This window comes from Acipenser ruthenus, chromosome 50 (assembly GCF_902713425.1).
Source record: "Acipenser ruthenus chromosome 50, fAciRut3.2 maternal haplotype, whole genome shotgun sequence".
In the NCBI taxonomy this organism is placed as follows: domain Eukaryota; kingdom Metazoa; phylum Chordata; class Actinopteri; order Acipenseriformes; family Acipenseridae; genus Acipenser; species Acipenser ruthenus.
This window is the reverse complement of record NC_081238.1, coordinates 3645903-3666687: the sequence shown is the minus strand read 5'-3', so window position 1 is coordinate 3666687 and position 20785 is coordinate 3645903. Positions and strand designations below refer to the sequence as shown.

At 42.0% G+C, this 20785-nt stretch overlaps 1 protein-coding gene across 5 annotated transcripts in view; it reads right to left on the bottom strand.

The window, feature by feature from the left end:
- Nucleotides 1–18987: 18987 nt before the first annotated feature.
- Nucleotides 18988–20785, bottom strand: part of LOC131721996 (zinc finger protein 79-like) — a 29134-nt gene continuing 27336 nt past the window's right edge. For 4 of the 5 annotated variants that reach the window (XM_059015486.1, XM_059015482.1, XM_059015483.1 and 1 more), the window contains 2 exons: nt 20146–20650; nt 18988–19812 (listed from right to left, as the gene is read on the bottom strand). In XM_059015486.1, coding sequence (XP_058871469.1) covers nt 19193–19812; nt 20146–20620 — 1095 coding nt within the window. In that variant the 5' untranslated portion in view covers nt 20621–20650 and the 3' untranslated portion in view covers nt 18988–19192. The remainder of the gene's footprint in view (nt 19813–20145; nt 20651–20785) is intronic. The other variant, XM_059015485.1, reaches the window with a different exon arrangement.

Sequence of the window (20785 nt, the reverse complement as noted above, 5' to 3'; positions counted from 1 at the left end):
GTCAGTCCCTGATACAAGAGAGCTTAATCTCACCGGGGCATAAGCAAATAATGGGACAGGTGCATATAAAATGTATTCATGGGGATGTGCGCACTTATCCCAAAATGTATGTAAATCTGAAAATTGGCCAGCAGGTGACGCGAGTACAATTGGGTTTGTGTCCTCGATTGCCGGTACTGGTAGTTCTGGGATGGGACTGCGAGCTAAGAAAGAGGAAGTAATTGGCGATTGGTGAAGAGACTGGGGGGGGAGGCCGCAGAGTCAGCGCAGGGGTCTGGCTCTGCTGCCTCCGCTCAGGACCGACCTGATCCCGAGTTGGAAGCCATGGGTGCTGATTTTTTAGCTTGTTCCTGTGACTTCTGACTTGAGAAAGGGCATGACGACGTGCTGAGCAGGCTCTTTGACCAAGCAGCGGTGGTTAATGGTCGTGTGGTCGAGCCCAGATGCGCCGCCACGTACCCTCACTTTGAAATTGATCGAGACCTTTTGTACCGTGTTGAAAAATTACCCCAGACGGGGGAAGTGCGTCACCAGTTGCTCATTCCTCAGCCCTTTAAGGAGGATTTGTTGCAGCTTGCTCACGCTATTCCCCTATCTGGTCATTTGGGAAGGGACAAGACTAAAGCGAGGCTCGTGACACGGTTCTATTGGCTGGGGCTGGATGGTGACGTCAGACGTTTTTGCGAACGCTGTGGGGAGTGTCAGAAAGCTAGCCCTAGAGCCGTCCCGCGAGCTCCACTGGTGCCATTGCCCCTAGTGGAAGCTCCATTTGAGCGTATTGGAGTAGATAAAGTGGCACCGTTAGAAAGGAGTGCGGCAGGATACATACACCTATTGGTCATTTTGGATTATGCTACGCGTTATCCAGAGGCCATTCCCCTCCGAACTGCGTCTGCTAAATCTGTTGCCAACGAGCTTGTGAAGGTTTTCTCCCAGGTGGGGATCCCCAAGGAAATACTGACCGACCAAGGCACCAACTTTATGTCCCGGCTAGTCCGTGGAACATGTAAACTTTTGGGGATTAAGACCATTAGGACCTCAGTTTTTCACCCTCAGACCGATGGTCTTGTGGAGCGTTTTAATAAGCCCCTCAAAAACATGTTGCGCAGATTTGTAAACAGTGACGTGCACTACTGGGACCAGCTGATTCCTCCCCTTCTCTTTGCTATCAGAGAGGTACCCCAGGCTTCCACGGGTTTTTTGCCATTCGAGTTGCTGTATGGACGGAGAACCCGGGGTGTGCTCGATCTGGTCAGAGAGATGTGGGAGGAGCAGCAGGACAATTCAACCAATACTGTCCGGGATGTGTTGGACCTGCGCAAACGTCTTGAGTGGGAGTGGGAAAATGGGCACATGACAATTTGCAGCAGGCTCAGCACAGACAGGAGACCCAATATAACAGGGGGGCCCTGTTGCGCACGTTTCAGCCGGGGGATAAGGTGCTTCTGTTGTTACCCAGCGGGTGGCAAGGACCGTTTGAGGTTACATGCCGGGTTGGGAAGGTGGATTATGAGATCTGCCAGCCGGAGCGACGGAGAGAAAAGCACATTTACCATGTAAACCTGTTGAAGCCTTGGTTACAGCAGGAGGCTTTGTTAGTGGCGCAAGCAGATGACGTCACCGACCTGGGACCTGATCTTTCTGTGTTGGCGAAACAGGGGTCGGTACAGATTGCAGAGAATCTGACACCAACACAGAAATGTCAGGCGCGGGCGCTGGTGGTGGAATTTCCTGATGTGTTTTCTCCCGTCTGGGGCAGACTCGAGTAGCCCATCATCACATTGAGATTGAGCCGGGGGCGCTAGTTTGTCAGAGGCCGTATCGCATACCTGAGCGCAAAAGGCAGGTAGTAAAGGCGGAGATTGACGAGATACTCAGACTGGGTGTAATAGAGGAGTCCCAAAGTGACTGGAACAGTCCGATTGTTTTAGTGGATAAGCCGGACGGGTCAACTCGATTTTGCATTGACTTCATGCGGGTTAATGAAAAATCGAAGTTTGACGCTTATCCCTTGCCCCGAGTAGATGAGTTGCTGAAGCGTCTTGGCACGGCTCATTTTATGACAACACTGGATTTAACGAAGGGGTACTGGCAGATACCCCTGACCCCAGAATCCAGAGAGAGGACAGCGTTTTCGACTCCCTTCGGGTTGTACCAATTTAGGACCATGCCCTTTGGGTTGCACGGAGCACCAGCCACTTTCCAGCGGATGATGGATTGCATTTTGCTGCCCCATCAGCAGTACGCCGCTGCTTACATAGATGACGTGGTTATCCACAGCGAGGACTGGCCGAGTTATCTGCGTAAGTTAGCGGCAGTACTGTAATCCTTGCGGGAGGCTAGGCTCACTGCTAACACAAAGAAATGTGCCATTGGGAAGAGTGAGTCGGAGTATTTGGGGTAGCGGCCAGATCAGACCGCTGATTGCTAAGGTGAAAGCCTTGGCTGACTGGCCGGTCCCTACAACCAAAACCCAGGTGCGATCTTTCTTGGGACTAGCGGGCTATTACAGGAAGTTCATCCCGAGCTTCGCCACGCTCGCTGCTCCTTTGACAGACCTCACCAGGAAGGCTGCCCCAAATACGGTTCAGTGGACGGAGCCGTGCCAGAGAGCATTTCTCGCTTTGAAGCGAAGGCTGTGTAGCAAGCCAGTGCTATGCAGTCCTGATTTTAGTAGGAGGTTCACCCTGCAGATGGATGCGTCAGAGACAGGTCTCTGGGCAGTGTTGTCTCAGGAGGTGCGGGGAAGCGAGCATCCTGTCCTGTATATCAGCAGGAAGCTCCTTCCCCGCGAGATAAACTATAGTACCATCGAGAAGGAGTGTCTCGCAGTAAAATGGGCAGTCGAGTTACTCCGGTACTACCTCCTGGGGCGACACTTCACCCTGGTTACAGATCATGCCCCCTTAGCATGGCTTCACCGGATGAAGGATAACAACACCAGAATCACGTAGTGGTACTTGGCCCTGCAGCCCTATGCCTTCAGGGTAGTCCACCGAGCAGGGAAACTGCATCAAAACGAAGATTTTTTCTCTCAGGAAGGCATGGGGTTGTAGGATTTTCGAATGGACCGGTGGTGCCATTCTGAGGGGGAGGATGTGTAACAGGGGAGATCTGGACTGACTGTCTGGCACATCCGTATTACTGCAGGTATAGGGCAGCAGTCTCGTGGGATCCGCCTGTCGGCCATGGCGATGACACAGAGAGGTGGGGAAGAGTGTGTGTGTGCTTTCCCTCTCTCCGAGTGGCTGAGGGGCAGGCCTTGGGAGACTGCTCGGCCCATAAGAACTGGCTTGGTTGTGCACTCGGGTGGCCGTGTTGGGGGAAATACAGTGTCGCTGGCAGAAGAGGCCAGCGTGAATCAAGGAGCAGGCGAGCCCGGCTGAGGGGGCAGCCTTTCATAAAAAAAAACAACTAATTTTCACAGAGCAATATAAATAGATACGTACCCGAGGGGACGTGTGTAGAGGTACGGGGAACCCAGGCCAACCCCAGTGTATAGGCACAGCTGAGTGTAGGACGGAGACCCGTGCTGACCGGCTTAGCGGCAGTGGGGGCACTGCATAAGCAACACTTTTGTTTGTAGTTTTATTACTGTGTTTTATTTTTTATTTATTTTTCTTTCGCCTTCTGTTTTCATTATTATTTTTGAGCACTTGAAGGTGCACGGATTGGGATACCTGTGTTGGTAACCCCGTGGTCCTGATTTACTGTCAGCAGTATCCAGACCACGCACAACAGGGCCCTCTGCGGGCTAAACTAAATAAAAAAATAAATAAGTAAAATAAATAAATCTGGGCACCTGTGTAGTGTTTGCAAATAAAATCTTCTGTCTCCCGTGTCAGTGAAGACCCCCACCCTTCCACAGCCTTTTTTATAGCTTCCCCACATTGTCCACATGAAGACATTTATGAGTCAACATAAACTCCTAGGTCTTTTTCATAGATTCCTTCTTCAATTTCAGTATCTCCCATATGATATTTATAATGCACATTTTTATTGCCCGCATGCAATACTTTATACTTTTCTCTATTAAATGTAATTTGCCATGTGTCTGCCCAGTTTGATGTAAGACCATGCTGTGGAAGCCTATCTAGCAGTGCTTGTCTGTTTTATGGGGTTCTTTTCACTTTGATATATGTCATCAAGGAACGAAGAGACATTTTTTCAGGAGAAGACAGTCTCCTTTCCACTTCATTAACAGACACCTTGTGCCGAACTGCTTTGAAACTTTTGATGTTCAAATCTAGGAGTGAAAACACATCTGCACTGTATCAGTTCTCCACTGGTCTGTGTCAGCTTTTTAACTGTTTCTTCTTCAACTCTTGACTGCTCATTTGCACTTTTACTACCTTTTCTAAATTTCAGAGGAAGCTTTCCTTTTTGTGAACAAGGTCTTCCTCCTTCAGACACATTATCCTCAGTATTCCTAAATTGTGTGTCAGTGGAGCTTTCTCTATCATCAAATATGTTATCCTTTTTTTATGGATTTGAGTGCTTTATCTTATCACTAATTTTTTTTTTCTTTTAACTATGTCTGAACTCATTTTCTTTGTCCTCTTCTCCTTTCTTGGATGCTTTCCTCTGCTGCCTTTTTCTGCATTACCTGTCGTAGCCTCTCGAATTACATTTGGTTTACCACTATTCTGTCAGGTGTTGAGTGCATTCTCCAAAGTCTACACTGTTTCTCTTTCTCTGTCCTGCCCTCATATCCATCTTCCCTCAGCCTCTTTATAGCACCTCCACCTACTTTTTGGTTTCCACATTTATTTTCCTTATACAAGAAAACATATTTTTAGAAAAAATAACATTTTCAGTCTAACCACCAACCAGTAAACACACAGACACACACAAAACATAGCTCCACTAACCCCAGATCAGTACTCACACACACACACACACACACACATACTGCTACACTGATCCCAGATCAGTATATACACACACACACACACACTGCTGGGCTGACCCCAGATCAGTACACTGCTCCACTGACCCCAGATCAGTACACTCACACTGCTACACAATACCCTATACTGCAGTCATTACACATCTAAAGCAGTTCATGTTTGGCAGTGAATAAAAGCTTTTGTTTCTTAAAAGTGACTGGAGGTGCTAATTTGAGTCAAGCGTCGGACATTTACCGTGGAGCCTCATGTGACCGAGTCAGACGATGAGAGCGCAGTGACGTATTAAAAGGGAGCATACCGGCATTTGAAAAGCACAACCGCATTTGAAAAGCACAATCTAAATCAAATCCATATTTGGTGTGACCACCCTTTGCCTTCAAAACAGCATCAATTCTTCTAGGTATACTTGCACAAAGTCAGGGATTTTGTAGGCATATAGTCAGGTGTATGATTAAACAATTATACCAAACAGGTGCTAATGATCATCAATTCAATATGTAGGTTGAAACACAATCATTAACTGAAACAGAAACAGCTGTGTAGGAAGAATAAAACTGGGTGAGGAACAGCCAAACTCAGCTAACAAGGTGAGGTTGCTGAAGACAGTTTACTGTCAAAAGTAATACACCATGGCAAGACTGAGCACAGCAACAAGACACAAGGTAGTTCTACTGCATCAGCAAGGTCTCTCTCAGGCAGAAATTTCAAGGCAGACAGGGGTTTCCAGATGTGCTGTCCAAGATCTTTTGAAGAAGCACAAAGAAACGGGCAACGCTGAGGACCGTAGGCGCAGTGGTCGGCCAAGGAAACGTAGTGCAGCAGATGAAAGACACATCATGCTTACTTCCCTTCGCAATCGGAAGATGTCCAGCAGTGCCATCAGCTCAGAATTGGCAGAAAACAGTGGGACCCTGGTACACCCATCTACTGTCCGGAGAAGTCTGGTCAGAAGTGGCCTTCATGGAAGACTTGCGGCCAAAAAGCCATACCTCCGACGTGGAAACAAGGCCAAGCGACTCAACTATGCACGAAAACACAGGACCTGAGGTGCAGAAAAATGGCAGCAGGTGCTCTGGACTGATGAGTCAAAATTTGAAATATTTGGCTGTAGCAGAAAGCAGTTTGTTCGCCGAAGGGCTGGAGAGCGGTACACGAATGAATGTCTGCAGGCAACAGTGAAGCATGGTGGAGGTTCCTTGCAAGTTTGGGACTGCATTTCTGCAAATGGAGTTGGGGATTTAGTCAGAATTAATGGTCTCCTCAATGCTGAGAAGTACAGGCAGATACTTATCCATCAAGCAATACCATCAGGGGGGCATCTGATTGGCCCCAAATTTATTCTGCAGCATGACAACAACCCCAAACATACAGCGAAAGTCATTAAGAACTATCTTCAGCGTAAAGAAGAACAAGGAGTCCTGGAAGTGATGGTATGGCCCCCACAGAGCCCTGATCTCAACATCATCGAGTCTGTCTGGGATTACATGAAGAGAGAGAAGCAACTGAGGCTGCCTAAATCCACAGAAGAACTGTGGTTAGTTCTCCAAGATGTTTGGGCCAACCTACCTGCCGAGTTCCTTCAAAAACTGTGTGCAAGTGTACCTAGAAGAATTGATGCTGTTTTGAAGGCAAAGGGTGGTCACACCAAATATTGATTTGATGTAGATTTTTCTTCTGTTCACTCACTTTGCATTTTGTTAATTGATAAATATAAACTATTAACATGTCTACTTTTGAAAGCATTCTTACTTTACAGCATTTTTTCACACCTGCCTAAAACTTTTGGACAGTACTGTATACAGTGCCTTGCGAAAGTATTCGGCCCCCTTGAACTTTGCGACCTTTTGCCACATTTCAGGCTTCAAACATAAAGATATGAAACTGTAATTTTTTGTGAAGAATCAACAACAAGTGGGACACAATCATGAAGTGGGAAGAAATTTATTGGATATTTCAAACTTTTTTAACAAATAAAAAACTGAAAAATTGGGCGTGCAAAATTATTCAGCCCCCTTAAGTTTGTAGCGCCACCTTTTGCTGCGATTACAGCTGTAAGTCGCTTGGGGTATGTCTCTATCAGTTTTGCACATCGAGAGACTGAAATTTTTGCCCATTCCTCCTTGCAAAACAGCTCGAGCTCAGTGAGGTTGGTGGAGAGCATTTGTGAACAGCAGTTTTCAGTTCTTTCCACAGATTCTCGATTGGATTCAGGTCTGGACTTTGACTTGGCCATTCTAACACCTGGATATGTTTATTTGTGAACCATTCCATTGTAGATTTTGCTTTATGTTTTGGATCATTGTCTTGTTGGAAGACAAATCTCCGTCCCAGTCTCAAGTCTTTTGCAGACTCCATCAGGTTTTCTTCCAGAATGGTCCTGTATTTGGCTCCATCCATCTTCCCATCAATTTTAACCATCTTCCCTGTCCCTGCTGAAGAAAAGCAGGCCCAAACCATGATGCTGCCACCACCATGTTTGACAGTGGGGATGGTGTGTTCAGGGTGATGAGCTGTGTTGCTTTTACGCCAAACATAACGTTTTGCATTGTTGCCAAAAAGTTCGATTTTGGTTTCATCTGACCAGAGCACCTTCTTCCACATGTTTGGTGTGTCTCCCAGGTGGCTTGTGGCAAACTGTAAACGACACTTTTTATGGATATCTTTAAGAAATGGCTTTCTTCTTGCCACTCTTCCATAAAGGCCAGATTTGTGCAGTATACGACTGATTGTTGTCCTATGGACAGAGTCTCCCACCTCAGCTGTAGATCTCTGCAGTTCATCCAGAGTGATCATGGGCCTCTTGGCTGCATCTCTGATCAGTCTTCTCCTTGTATGAGCTGAAAGTTTAGAGGGACGGCCAGGTCTTGGTAGATTTGCAGTGGTCTGATACTCCTTCCATTTCAATATTATCGCTTGCACAGTGCTCCTTGGGATGTTTAAAGCTTGGGAAATCTTTTTGTATCCAAATCCGGCTTTAAACTTCTCCACAACAGTATCTCGGACCTGCCTGGTGTGTTCCTTGTTCTTCATGATGCTCTCTGCGCTTTAAACGGACCTCTGAGACTATCACAGTGCAGGTGCATTTATACGGAGACTTGATTACACACAGGTGGATTCTATTTATCATCATTAGTCATTTAGGTCAACATTGGATCATTCAGAGATCCTCACTGAACCTCTGGAGAGAGTTTGCTGCACTGAAAGTAAAGGGGCTGAATAATTTTGCACGCCCAATTTTTCAGTTTTTTATTTGTTAAAAAAGTTTGAAATATTCAATAAATTTCGTTCCACTTCATGATTGTGTCCCACTTGTTGTTGATTCTTCACAAAAAATTACAGTTTCATATCTTTATGTTTGAAGCCTGAAATGTGGCAAAAGGTCGCAAAGTTCAAGGGGGCCGAATACTTTCGCAAGGCACTGTATATATATTTTTAAATAAAGTTAGTTGTTTGGGACGCACGGGTGCTGCAGACCCAGGCTTTGTTTACAAAACGAACAAGGCCGATTTAATTTAAATTGTATCAAAAATGAAGTGTGTTTTTTTTTTACACAAAAGCCCTTCAGCTGTGTAGAAAGAAAAGTAAACAAAGAGAAAAGGGCTTCTGTCCGAAACATCTGAATCATTTAAACCTTTGTGTACATAAAAAAAGTCAAATGTGATTTTCTTGAACGTGTTTTCATTTTCTTGTTGACTAATAAGTTATTCGAGCATCACAAAAGTGCAATACGACTTTTCAAGCATTATTTTGAAAATTTTCAAAGACCTAATTTAAGGATCGACAGTTTTCAATGTTGATAACTTATAACCAACTGTAAAATGATTTACTGTATAATACCAAAAATCTAAATTATACTCACTTTGAATGTAGATAAACTCTGGACCAGTAAACTTTCTTATTCAGTAACACTGAGTCAGTTTGGGTACCTATACCTAAAAGCAGACAACAATTCAGTGCATGTGAAAACATTTTTACAGTTTTCCACAAAAAAACATATATATACATATATATACATATATATAACATATATATATAATCATAGGAATGTACCTGGTGAGGCCATTTTGACTTTTTTACCCTTGCAGGTTAAGCAGTAATGTCTGTGCCTTCGTTGCCAAGTTCGTTACTTAGCAACTGTAAACAAACAAACAAAAGTCAGCGGAAGCAGCTAAAACAAAGACAGAAAACAAAACGGTAGCCTTTAACAACATATAGTGCAGTTCAAATAATATTAAACATTTTCTCAGCAATTTTTTTCATGAATTTTCCAAGACTTTTTGAATTTATTCTTTTTCCAGGGTATTTCCAAGCTTGGAATTTGGCATGTTCAAATTCTGTGATGTTTCCAGGATTTTCAAAACCGTACAAACCCTGTATATAACAATATAGCTTTGTGCATGGTAGGAATACCGGCATTCATTTTTTTGTCAGTTGTGGGCAGCACTGATTGTACTTACATTGCCTAGATGGAATCTGCGTGAGAGAGCAAGGCGCTGGAGAGGAAGGCTCTACCAACAGCACACAAGATGGAAAGGAAGACAGGCGGTCATATTCAGAATGCAGTCTAGCAGGTGAGTGACTTCCACTAGCTGTGACATTGTCGTTCTAGATTGTGTGATATCCACAGTGTGGTTGAGAGGGAGGGAGCATATACAGTAGGTAAGATTACTAGGCATTTGTTTTTACTTTTTTTGTTGTTGTTGCGCAACTGGAATGAATCTGACCAGTCAGAAGCAAGGTTAACACCCTTGACACACATCAAACACACACCTCAAAACACATCACGCCTCAAAACAGAAAAGTTATCAAACAAACAAAAATATTATCACGGTCCTACTGTTCTATACATTGTGAAACAAAGCCAGCAGTACGTTTGTATTCGATGTGACACATCCCAACATTACCAAGCTCATACATAGTTTTGAAGATTATGAGCCATATTTATAAAGCATTTCTGTCAAGTTCACCAGACTGTTTTAAAAAGAAAAACTAGATAAAGTAAAGGTAAGTTGTGACCTGTAATAACACGGTATTATTATTATTATTATCATTATTATTAATAATAATAATTTTGCTCTTTAAAAATACTTGAAGTTAATAAACAAAAATGATTAAAGAAGGAATTTGTAAAGAAACACAATTGAGATTGCAGTAAGTTGTATATATAAATGTATAACAATAAAATTATTTTGTTGAAAATAGCAGTTCAACTATACTGCTATTGTCCAGCTGTCTGCTGACAGTTGGAGATGTACCGGGCTTCAAATCAGACTACTACTACTACTGGTACCACGAAGAAAATAATAATAATACTACGAGTACAACTGTACAATTACAACTGTAATTTATGATAACAATAAAACTGTTGGATATATAGGGATGTTCAGTAACTCTGATTATTATTATTTGTTTATTTAGCAGACGCCTTTATCCAAGGCGACTTACAGAGACTAGGGTGTGTGAAATATGCATCACCTGCAGAGTCACTTATAACTACGTCTCACCCGAAAGACGGAGCACAAGGAGGTTAAGTGACTTGCTCAGGGTCACACAGTGAGTCAGTGGCTGAGGTGGGATTTGAAGCAGGGACCTTCTGGTTATAAGCCCTTTTCTTTAACCACTGGACCACACAGCCTCCTGATCTATAGAGTTGACAAGTCCAACCTTTATTTTACAACAGTTGCCGGAGGTCAGGGTGGTAACCTTTTATCAAAACGAGACCTGTTGTAATGGGACAGCCCATCTCTAGTATGTCAAATAGGAATGCATGGGCGGGGTCATGTATTTATTTCCAGTCTTTTTGGATTGTTTCCAAGTTGCGTCTGGCGTGGATTGACATTCGGCTACTTCGCTCGCGCGGCTCTGTCCAGTGTGGATGCATTTTAAGCTTTAAAGACACTCGCCTTTTTGACGGAGTGCAGCTAAACTGCACGTGGTTTGGAGTTATGCTCTGACCTCAATGGATTGTTCAAACGGGAGGAGTTCTAGTTATTTAACAAAAATCAATAAAGTAGGCTGTATAAAAGTGCTTATAACTTTCATCAGCATCAGTCTTTACTGACTTTGCTTTTACAGGCTTTACGTTTACTTTGTGTTTCTAAACTGATGTAACCCAGTGCAAGCCTCTACAGCTGAAATTAACATGCTTTAAGCCATTCCACCACCTAGCCACATGCCCTAAGCCTACAAGCAGTCCATTTTACTTTTATGTCCTGCTTATATTTTCCAGGTTCCAGTCCAGGTGCTAAAGCGAGGGCGGGCGGTTGGAAAGGTTTCAGTGACTCCAGAACTCGGAAAAAACACCAGCGAATTCACAGAGGAGAAAAACCATATTGCTGCTTTGACTGTGGGAAGCATTTCAGACAGTCATAACATCTGAAAACACACCAGCGAATTCACACAGGAGAGAAACCGTGTCTCTGCTCTGACTGTGGGAAGAGTTTCAGAGATTCAGGAGACCTGAAAAAATACCAGTGAATTCACACAGGAGAGAAACTGTATCTCTGCACTGACTGTGGGAAGAGTTTCATAGATTCAGGAAACCTGAAAAAACACCAGCGAATTCACAGAGGACAGAAACCTTAAAGATCATGTTCAATGGGACTTTTCACTTATTCGAGTCACTCATTATGAGTCCCTGTGTAATAATAATCTATTTATATCACTCTTAACAGCATGCATTTTAAATGGTAAAGATGCACTTGAGAAAGTGGGTGGTGATGTGGACATGTCTCTAGTTTAACTCAGGCTGTCAATGCAGACAGTGCCTGGGAGCAGGAATATACAGGAAGGAAACTATTCTGCAACTTATCCGATATACGAGTCAGGAGAAATCGGTAACTCGGTGGATTTAAATTTTAAATTTGATTAATTTGAAAATAAATGAATTGATCAACAATTATCCCGACTCCGGTATATAGCATCCAGAGACAAGACTGCATCATCCTTACTGGGCAATCAGCTGGATGATTTGACTTGTAAATTCATCACTTTTCTAAAACAAAGGAAAAATGATAGTGTCCAATGGCTGTATTATGACACGAATCACTGAATATTGCGTGACATGTAGGTTTGCAATGTGCATTGTCCATGCTTTTATTTTAGCCTGCTTTTAAATTGCCCCAAATAATACAAATGTGGCAAGCATGTGTATGGATCTTAGGTATAGAAAGGCAAGTAAACGCCTGGGGGGTCTATAGATTTTGCAATGGATTTATTTGCCTTTAGTACAGATAGCTATATACCAGTGCTAGACCGGGACCTTGTTACATTTTGTAATGAGGACGTGTGTAATCGGAGTTCTTGTGAGACTTGACTGTACAATTCACTCTTAAAAGTGTGCTGATTTAACAATTGATTAATAGGGCTGCAACGAAGGGTACATTTTGACCTTTGAAGGCTCAGAACACACTTTCCGAAGGAAGGTTTGAACCTTCAATGGTACTAATTTGCATAATTGACTGATGACGTCACCATAGCTACATCATATTTTATATTTGTTTATATTTGATTGAAAATCATGTTATTTTACAAGTAATCTATATAAATGGAATAAAACATTCACATGTAGTTTAAAAATACGTTCCATAGAACAGTAATCATGCTTTTATAATTTAAATACCAATAAAAATGCACATTGTTTATTTATACGTAATTGATGCTGCTTTGATGTTGTCCGACATCATCAAAAAGACGTAAAGCACAGGTCCCTAGTCATTGTTTCTCTGGAAAAACCCGAGAAAACTATTCAATGGCCATGTGAGACCGAAAGGGGTGGATCTGAGCAATACACATAGCCCCAGCACCACAGAGCTAACACGGCCATAAACAAACAAGATAGCTGCTTCTGCATCCAGCGTTCAAAGAACCTCACAGACATTTGCAGAGCTTTTTGAGATGTAACAGTAATAAAATAATGACGTGGATCGCATTATTGAGGAGTTTGGTGATAAAACGAGTGATCAGGAGATAATTTATCATTATGCACGACTATGAAGAGGTATGTGAAAAATACAGCAAACAAGGGCTGGGGTGGGGCTGGAGATGCAGTACTGAGTGTCCTGTTGATATGCAGTGCCTTTTAAACCTGTTTTACTGTGAAAAAATACTTTTAAACAACGCGTCTAAAACAAACTGTGCATGTGAAAATAAATTTGACCTGATGCGCCTGAGATGCTCTGAATAAATGGACTGCAAAGGGTTAAAGCTTAAAATTAAAGCAAAATTATTTCAAATTTGAAAAGTGAATATATCAACTTCTCCTCACTCCTCCTCAAGCATGCTGAAAGAAAAATGGCGCTGAGTCCTCTGCACTACTCGTGTTTATCTCCTGGGGCAGAGCCAATGACACCCGACGCATACAGGGCTCTTAAAGGAGCAGCTTTGATCGAAGTGCTCAGGTAATTCAGACTATATGAGATGTATCCCATTCAGTAATGGTTACATTTCGTACTTGAAAAGGAACATGAAAATATGAAAGAAAATACTGAATCGTAGGGCACTTCATTTCTTAATTCTTGAATGTGTAAAGGCACACTGGCGGATTTTAACTTAATATTGATTATCTGGGGTAAATTAAGTAAACCACATTGGTTAGTATATAAATTAATTATAGTATCTCAAAAGAAAATATGACCTAACCTATCAGTTAATGTAAATAAATTCAATTAAAATACCAAGATTAACTTACTTCAATATATACTTTATGTTCACTGTATATAGCTAACTTAATATTTAAAACACTATTCCCCATTAACTTAATAGATGGTATTTCTGAAAGTGCTTGAATAACATTCATAAATAAAAACAGACAACTCAGTTTAAAAATAAAATTACTTTTGTTTATTTCATTTTGTAATTAGTTAAGTTTGTTCAGAAAATCATTAAACCATATATTTGATCAGAATTATAAATAGAGTATATCTAAAACATTAATATATTCGATCAAGATATATTCGGTTCAAACAATGGATTTATTTAGAATTTCATTGTACACCATTTACAAATTAATCATATAATTTCTATGCACCATGGAAATTCAAAAAATATGCATATTTACCATATAGAAATAAGTTGAGAAGTCTCGGAATAAAGTTTTGACTCCTTGTGGTGAAGATGATTTTGCAAAGTCCAGAGAATGAGGTTTAGTTTTTCTTTGTCTGGTGATTTCCTGAAAGAAATGAATGCCTGGCTGTGTTTCTGTTTGGAAATTCGCAGTGATGTCCAGCAAGATAGAATCATGAAGCTGTCCTTTCCAACAAGCCATGCCGTGTTACAGAAAAAGTTACTCAGATGATGTAGTTTTCAAAGGGATCTCCCCCTTGAAACGTATCGATATGAGTATATAGAAAGATGAGCAGAGGAGAGATTGTGGACAGCCGATGTTGAATGGATGTCCACAATGTCAAACAATCCCCTTTCTATCCTTAGAAAACAGTAGGCAGTTTCTTACAAATTCTGGTCCATGATTGGACAGTTTGAGAACACCCAGAACTGGCCATTCCACTAGTCCATAGCAACTTTGCATCCTCTCCAGACAGTCTTGTTATACGAGATGGCTTTTCACTCCATACCTGAAGACACTATTTCCAGATGGCCATGGTCTGGTTCTGCTCTAACACTGTATATGTTAATGGGAAAATCTCTTCAATACACAGGTGGGACAGTCTTTGAAGTATCACCCAAAAGAGACTACAGTGCCAAGAAAAAGTTTGTGAACCCCAATGATAATTGTGGAAATTCCATAGTTTTACCATGGTAGCCGCCTTGAATCAAAACCAGTCTTTTCTTAAATATACAATAGAGTTGATATTAACCAATTCCATGTCTTTTGAAATAAAATGATGTATGAATTAGACAAACAATGAGTAATTAAGATTCAGGGTATATGAAAAAGTAAGTGAACCCCTGGTTTTATCAGCTCAGTTAAGGGAATAATTAGAATCAGGTGTTTAAATAATTAGGTAGATCTTCAGGGGTGTTTGGGAGGCCCCACCCTATATAAAGATCAGAAACTTTGTGAGTTTGGTCTTCATCATACAGGTGTGTGGAAACACATCACGATCAAAATAAATCTGTGAGGACCTCAGAAAAACAGTTTTGATGCTCATCAGTCTAAAAAGGGTTACAAAACCATTTCTAAGGATGTGGGGCTCCACCAATCCACTGTCAGACAGATAGTCTACAAATGGAGAAAGTTCAAGACCACAGTCACTCTACCCAGGAGTGGTCGTCCTACCAAAATCTCTCCAAGAACAAACCGGAAAATCATCAAGGAAGTCACAAAGAACCCTAGCAGAGTAACATCCAAGGATCTGCAGGCCACTCTCTTGGCTAATATGAGTGTTCATGACTCAACTATCAGAAAAAGACTGAACAAGAATGGTATTCATGGAAGGATAGCCAGGAGGAAACCACTGCTCTCTAAAAAGAACATTGCTGCCCGTCTGAAGTTCACCAAAGAGCACATAGATGATCCACAAGACTTCTGGAACAATGTTCTCTGGACAGACGAATCAAAGGTAGAACTTTTTGGCCTCAATGAGAAACGTTATGTTTGGCGAAATTCAAACACTGTGTTTGAACACAAGAACCTCATCCCAACTGTCAAGCATGGTGGTGGGAATGTGAAGGTTTGGGGCTGCTTTGCTGCCTCAGGACCTGGACGGCTTGCCATCATTGACACAACCATGAATTCTGCATTGTATCAGAAGATTCTAGAGGAGAATGTCAGGCCATCCGTCCGTGAGCTGAAGCTGAACCGGAAGTGGGTCATGCAGCAAGACAATGATCTTAAACATACAAGCAGATCTACAAAAGAATGGCTGCATTTTAGAATGGCCTAGTCAAAGTCCAGACCTAAACCCCATTGAAATGTTGTAGCAGGACCTGACGCGAGCTTTCCATGCAAGGAAGCCCTCAAATGTCACCGAGTTGAAGCAGTTCTGTAAGGAGGAGTGGGCCAAAATTCCTTAAAACCGACGTGAGAGTCTGACCAACAGTTACAGGAAACGCTTAGTTGAAGTCATTGCTGCTCAAGGGGGTGCCAGCAGTTACTGAATCTAAAGGTTCACATACTTTTTCACACATGGATATTGAATGTTATCATGTTTTTGTGTCATTTGTTTAATCAGGTTATCTTTATCTATTATTAGGACTTAGATTAAGATCTAATAACATTTTAGGTTTGAAATATGTGAAAATCCTAAGGGGTTCACAAACTTTTTCTCGGCACTGTAGATTTCAGTTTTTGTTTGGGTTTTGTTCAGCTACAATAAGGCACAAGTAAACCTCATGTTTTTACTTTATGAAAATGTGTCTATGACCACTGTTTACTGTGAAAAAACGGCAATGGCAAGGAATTAAAAAAATAAATAAATAAAATGTGACAAAGATCGCGCTAGCCTTTAAAAATGTGCATTTGTAAAATCATACCATGCGTTTTCAACCATAACATCTGCATATTGCATCAACATAGTTATATTATTTTCCAATATAACTATTTCAGATTAATGAAGTTAACATGCAAAACAGTACACAGTAAAAATAATGATAGTAGAAATAGACATAGACAAGATTACCATGAAACGTTTTTTATTTTGAAAGTCCCCCATTCACAACGTAAAAATTAGTGTTGCACCAAAGTCTCTGCGGGTAGCTGTCAACATCATAACTATTTACAGTTTTGCTATTTAAAAGTTCTTTAAAATGTTCCTTTTAGCACCCAAGTCAAAAAATGACTTGTGCTTTTTCCAAATCAAAGTCAATGAGCCAATATCCAAACATATAAATTCCGTGCTCGTCCCAGCACTAATATTAATCAATCATTAAATCTGCACACTTTTAAGTGTTAATTGTAGTCAAGTCTCACAAGAACAACGATTACATACATGTCTTCATAACACAATTTAACAAGGTCCTGGCCTTGCATCAGCATTTATTTATCTATACTAAAGGAACATAAAGCCTTTGCAAAATCTATAGACCCCCTCCTCCCCCTGTTTATTTCTATTACCAGACTGCATTTTAGATTTTATGCTCTGTAATGATAGCTTAATCTATTACAGTTGTAGCTAAGCTACATATTAATTTGTAATTCATCACAGTATAAAACTGTATGTTGTCACCAGAGTGTAAAATCTGTATGCCTTTCTGTACCTAAGATCCGTACACATGCTTGTTACACTTGTATTATTTGGGCCAACTTACAAAAGCAGGCTAAAATAAAAGCATGGACAACGCACATTGCAAACCCACACCTCACGCAATATTGTCATTCATGTCGAAATACAGCCATGGGACACTATCATTTCATAGGTTCTAGAATCATGATGAATTTACAAAATGAATCATCTAGGCAACTGTCCAGTAAGGACGGTGCATTCTTGTCTCTGGGATGCTATATACGAGGGTTGGGATACTCGTTCTGATCAATTTATTTATTTTCAGATTAATTAAGTTTAAATGGATAAGGGCGTCTGCTAAGAAATAAATAATAATAATAATAAATGCTAAACTCTGAAACTCATTTACCACACTGAGTTAACGATTTCTCCTGACTCGTATATCAGATGAGTTAAGGAATAGCTTCCTTTCTGCATATTTCCGCTCACAGGCACTGACTGCATTTAAACTGACTGCAGAGAAGCCTCTGTGACATTGAAATAAAGTCACAGCATAATTATTATTATTATTATTATTAGCAGACGTCCTTATCCAGGGCGACTTACAATCGTAAGCAAATACAGTACATTTCAAGTGTTACAGTACAAGTAATACAATAAAAGCAAGATAAATACAATGACTTTGGTTCAAGCAAGTACAAGTGTGACAAAATACAATTCAATAATACAGCAGATAACAGTGACAGTGATAGTTATTATTATTATTATTATTTATTTCTTAGCAGACGCCCTTATCCAGGGCGACTTACAATCGTAAGCAAAAACATTTCAAGCGTTACAATACAAGTAATACAATAAGAGCAAGAAATACAATAACTTTTGTTCAAGTAAAGTACAAGTTTGACAAACCACAAATCAATAATACAGCAGGTAATAGTGATAGTTACATCAGGATATGATTAAATAGTGATAGCTACATCAGGATGTGATTAAATACAAAGTACTACAGGTTAAAAACTTGGCAGATTACAGTATTCTGAAGTACAGGATTAAATGCAGTAAAATAGGGGCTGATAAGAGCAAAATAAAGCACATTTACATGAAGGGTGATAGTGTCCCAGGATACAAACAGAGGAGTTCTACAGGTGCTCTTTGAAGAGGTGAGTCTTAAGGAGGCGCCGGAATGTTGTCAGGGACTGGGCAGTCCTGACATCTGTAGGAAGGTCATTCCACAACTGCGGAGCAAGGGTGGAGAAGGAGCGGGCTTTGGAGGCAGGGGAGCGTAGCGGTGGTAGAGCTAGTCTTCTAGTGCAGGCGGAGCGGAGAGGTCGAGTGGGGGTGTAGGGAGAGATGAGGGTCTGGAGGTAGCTGGGTGCAGACTGGTCAAGGCATCTGTAGGCTAGTACAAGAGTCTTGAACTGGATGCGAGCGGTGATCGGGAGCCAGTGGAGCGAGCGGAGTAGTGGAGTAGCGTGGGCGAAGCGAGGCAGAGAGAACACTAGGCGGGCAGCAGAGTTCTGGATGAGCTGGAGCGGACGGGTGGCGGACGCAGGGAGGCCAGCCAGGAGGAAGTTGCAGTAGTCTAGGCGGGAGAGTACCAGGGCCTGGACCAGGAGCTGGGTAGCATAGTTGGTGAGGAAGGGTCGGATTCTTCGGATGTTGCTCAGGAAGAATCGGCAAGTGCGTGCCAGAGTGGAGATGTGCTGGGAATAAGAGAGGCAGGGGTCCAGGGTGACTCCGAGGTTCTTAGCGGAGGAAGAGTGTGGTAGATTCCAGAGGAACAGAGATAGAGAGATCAGAGGAGGGGGAGGAGGAGGGAAAGAAAAGGAGGTCAGATTTAGAGAGGTTGAGTTTGAGGTGATGCGAGTGCATCCAGGAGGAAATAGCAGACAGACAGGTAGAGATACGGGAGGAGATGGTGGAGTCACAGGTGGGGAAGGAGAAACCTGTCTTGCAATCTCTGGTCATTTCAAAATACTGTATCCCAAATAACAAAGTGACGTCCCAATTAAACAAATAGCATTGGGAAGAACCACCCCCAGAATTCTGTCCCATTTAAGTAGAAATACCGATTATCAGTGTCCCGATTAGGTTACACAGGGACTCAATACAAGGTTAATGCTTTTCCTGAATGAGTGAAAAGTCCCATTAATATGCTCTTTAAGGTTTCTCTCCTCTGTGAATTCGCTGGTGTTTTTTCAGGTTTCCCGAGTGACTGAACCTTCTCCCACATTCAGAGCAGGAATACGGTTTCTCTCCTCTGTGAATTTGCTGGTGTTTTTTCAGGTTTCCCGAGTGACTGAACCTTCTCCCACATTCAGAGCAGGAATACGGATTCTCTCCTGTGTGAATTCGCTGGTGTTTTTTCAGGTTTCCCGAGTGATTGAAACTCTTTCCACATTCAGAGCAGGAATATGGTTTCTCTCCTGTGTGAATTCGCTGGTGTTTTTTCAGGTTTCCCGAGTCTCTGAAACTCTTACCACAGTAAGTGCAGTGATACGGTTTCTCTCCTGTGTGAATTCTCTGGTGTCTTTTCAGGTGTCCTGAGTCATTGAAACTCTTCCCACAGTCAGAGCAGTGATATAGTTTTTCTCCTGTGTGAATTCGCTTGTGTGAAACAAGGCTGTGTGACTGACTGAAACTCTTCCCACAGTCAGAGCAGTGATATGGTTTGCTGGTGTTTTGCTGGTGTTTTTTAAAATGCCCTAACTGAGTGAAATCTTTCCCACAGTCAGGATATTCTCCATCGCCCGGCCTCACTTTAGCTGCTGGACTGGAACCTGGAAAATATGAACAGGAAAGAAAGTAGAGGGACTGCTTGAAGTTTTGGGGCATGTGACTTGGTACTGGAGTGGATTAAAGCATTTCAGCGGTGGAGGCTTGCAGTTTAGAAAAGCCAACGTAAACTTAATACCAAAGCAAAGTCAGTAAAGACTGATGTTGGTGAAACTGATCCCTGGGATCAAAATCTGACTTCAAAGTTTTTTCCCCGGTACAGGAAAAACAAATGTCTAGTAATCTTACCTGCTGTATATGCTCCCTCCCTCTCAACCACACTGTGGATATCACACAATCTAGAATGACAAATGTCACAGCTACTGGGAGTCACTCACCTGCTAGACTGTATTCTGAACATGACCGTCTGTCTTCCTTTCCATCTCCTTGCATGCTGTTGGGAGAGCCTTCCTCTCCAACTCCTTGCTCTCTCATGCATATTCTCTCCAGCACCACACTACACTCCCGCAGGAGTACAGGCTCCAGCTCAGGGATGTTTGGTTTGAAGTCCTCGGATTCTTCCTTCCCTGGTTCCATGTGGTCAAACTCTACTTCAGGAGGATCCTGTTTAATACGGACAGTTTCCAGCACCTCTTCTTGTTTAACAGGAAGGTGTTCTTCGGTCTGTGGGATCTCCAATTCATTGTGCTCAGCTTTAATCTCCAAGACCTCTGGCTGACTGCTTTCACATTCCATCTCATAGAGCACCTGTTTAATAGGGAGGAAAACCAGCCCAGAGAACTCCACTCTAATGGGTTCAATTTCAGGGAACTCCTCTTTAACTGGGATAGATTCCATCTTCACACTGTCCATGACATCACACAGGATGCTGTTTAGTAGCTGCTGAAAAAAAAAACATTCCAATTATTTATTTATTTAGTGATTGATTTATTTATTTAAATATGGTGTTAATAAGGTCATTCAAGGGGCTGACAAAATCTTGCCTTAATAGCAGGGGTGGCTTTACTATTGAAGGGA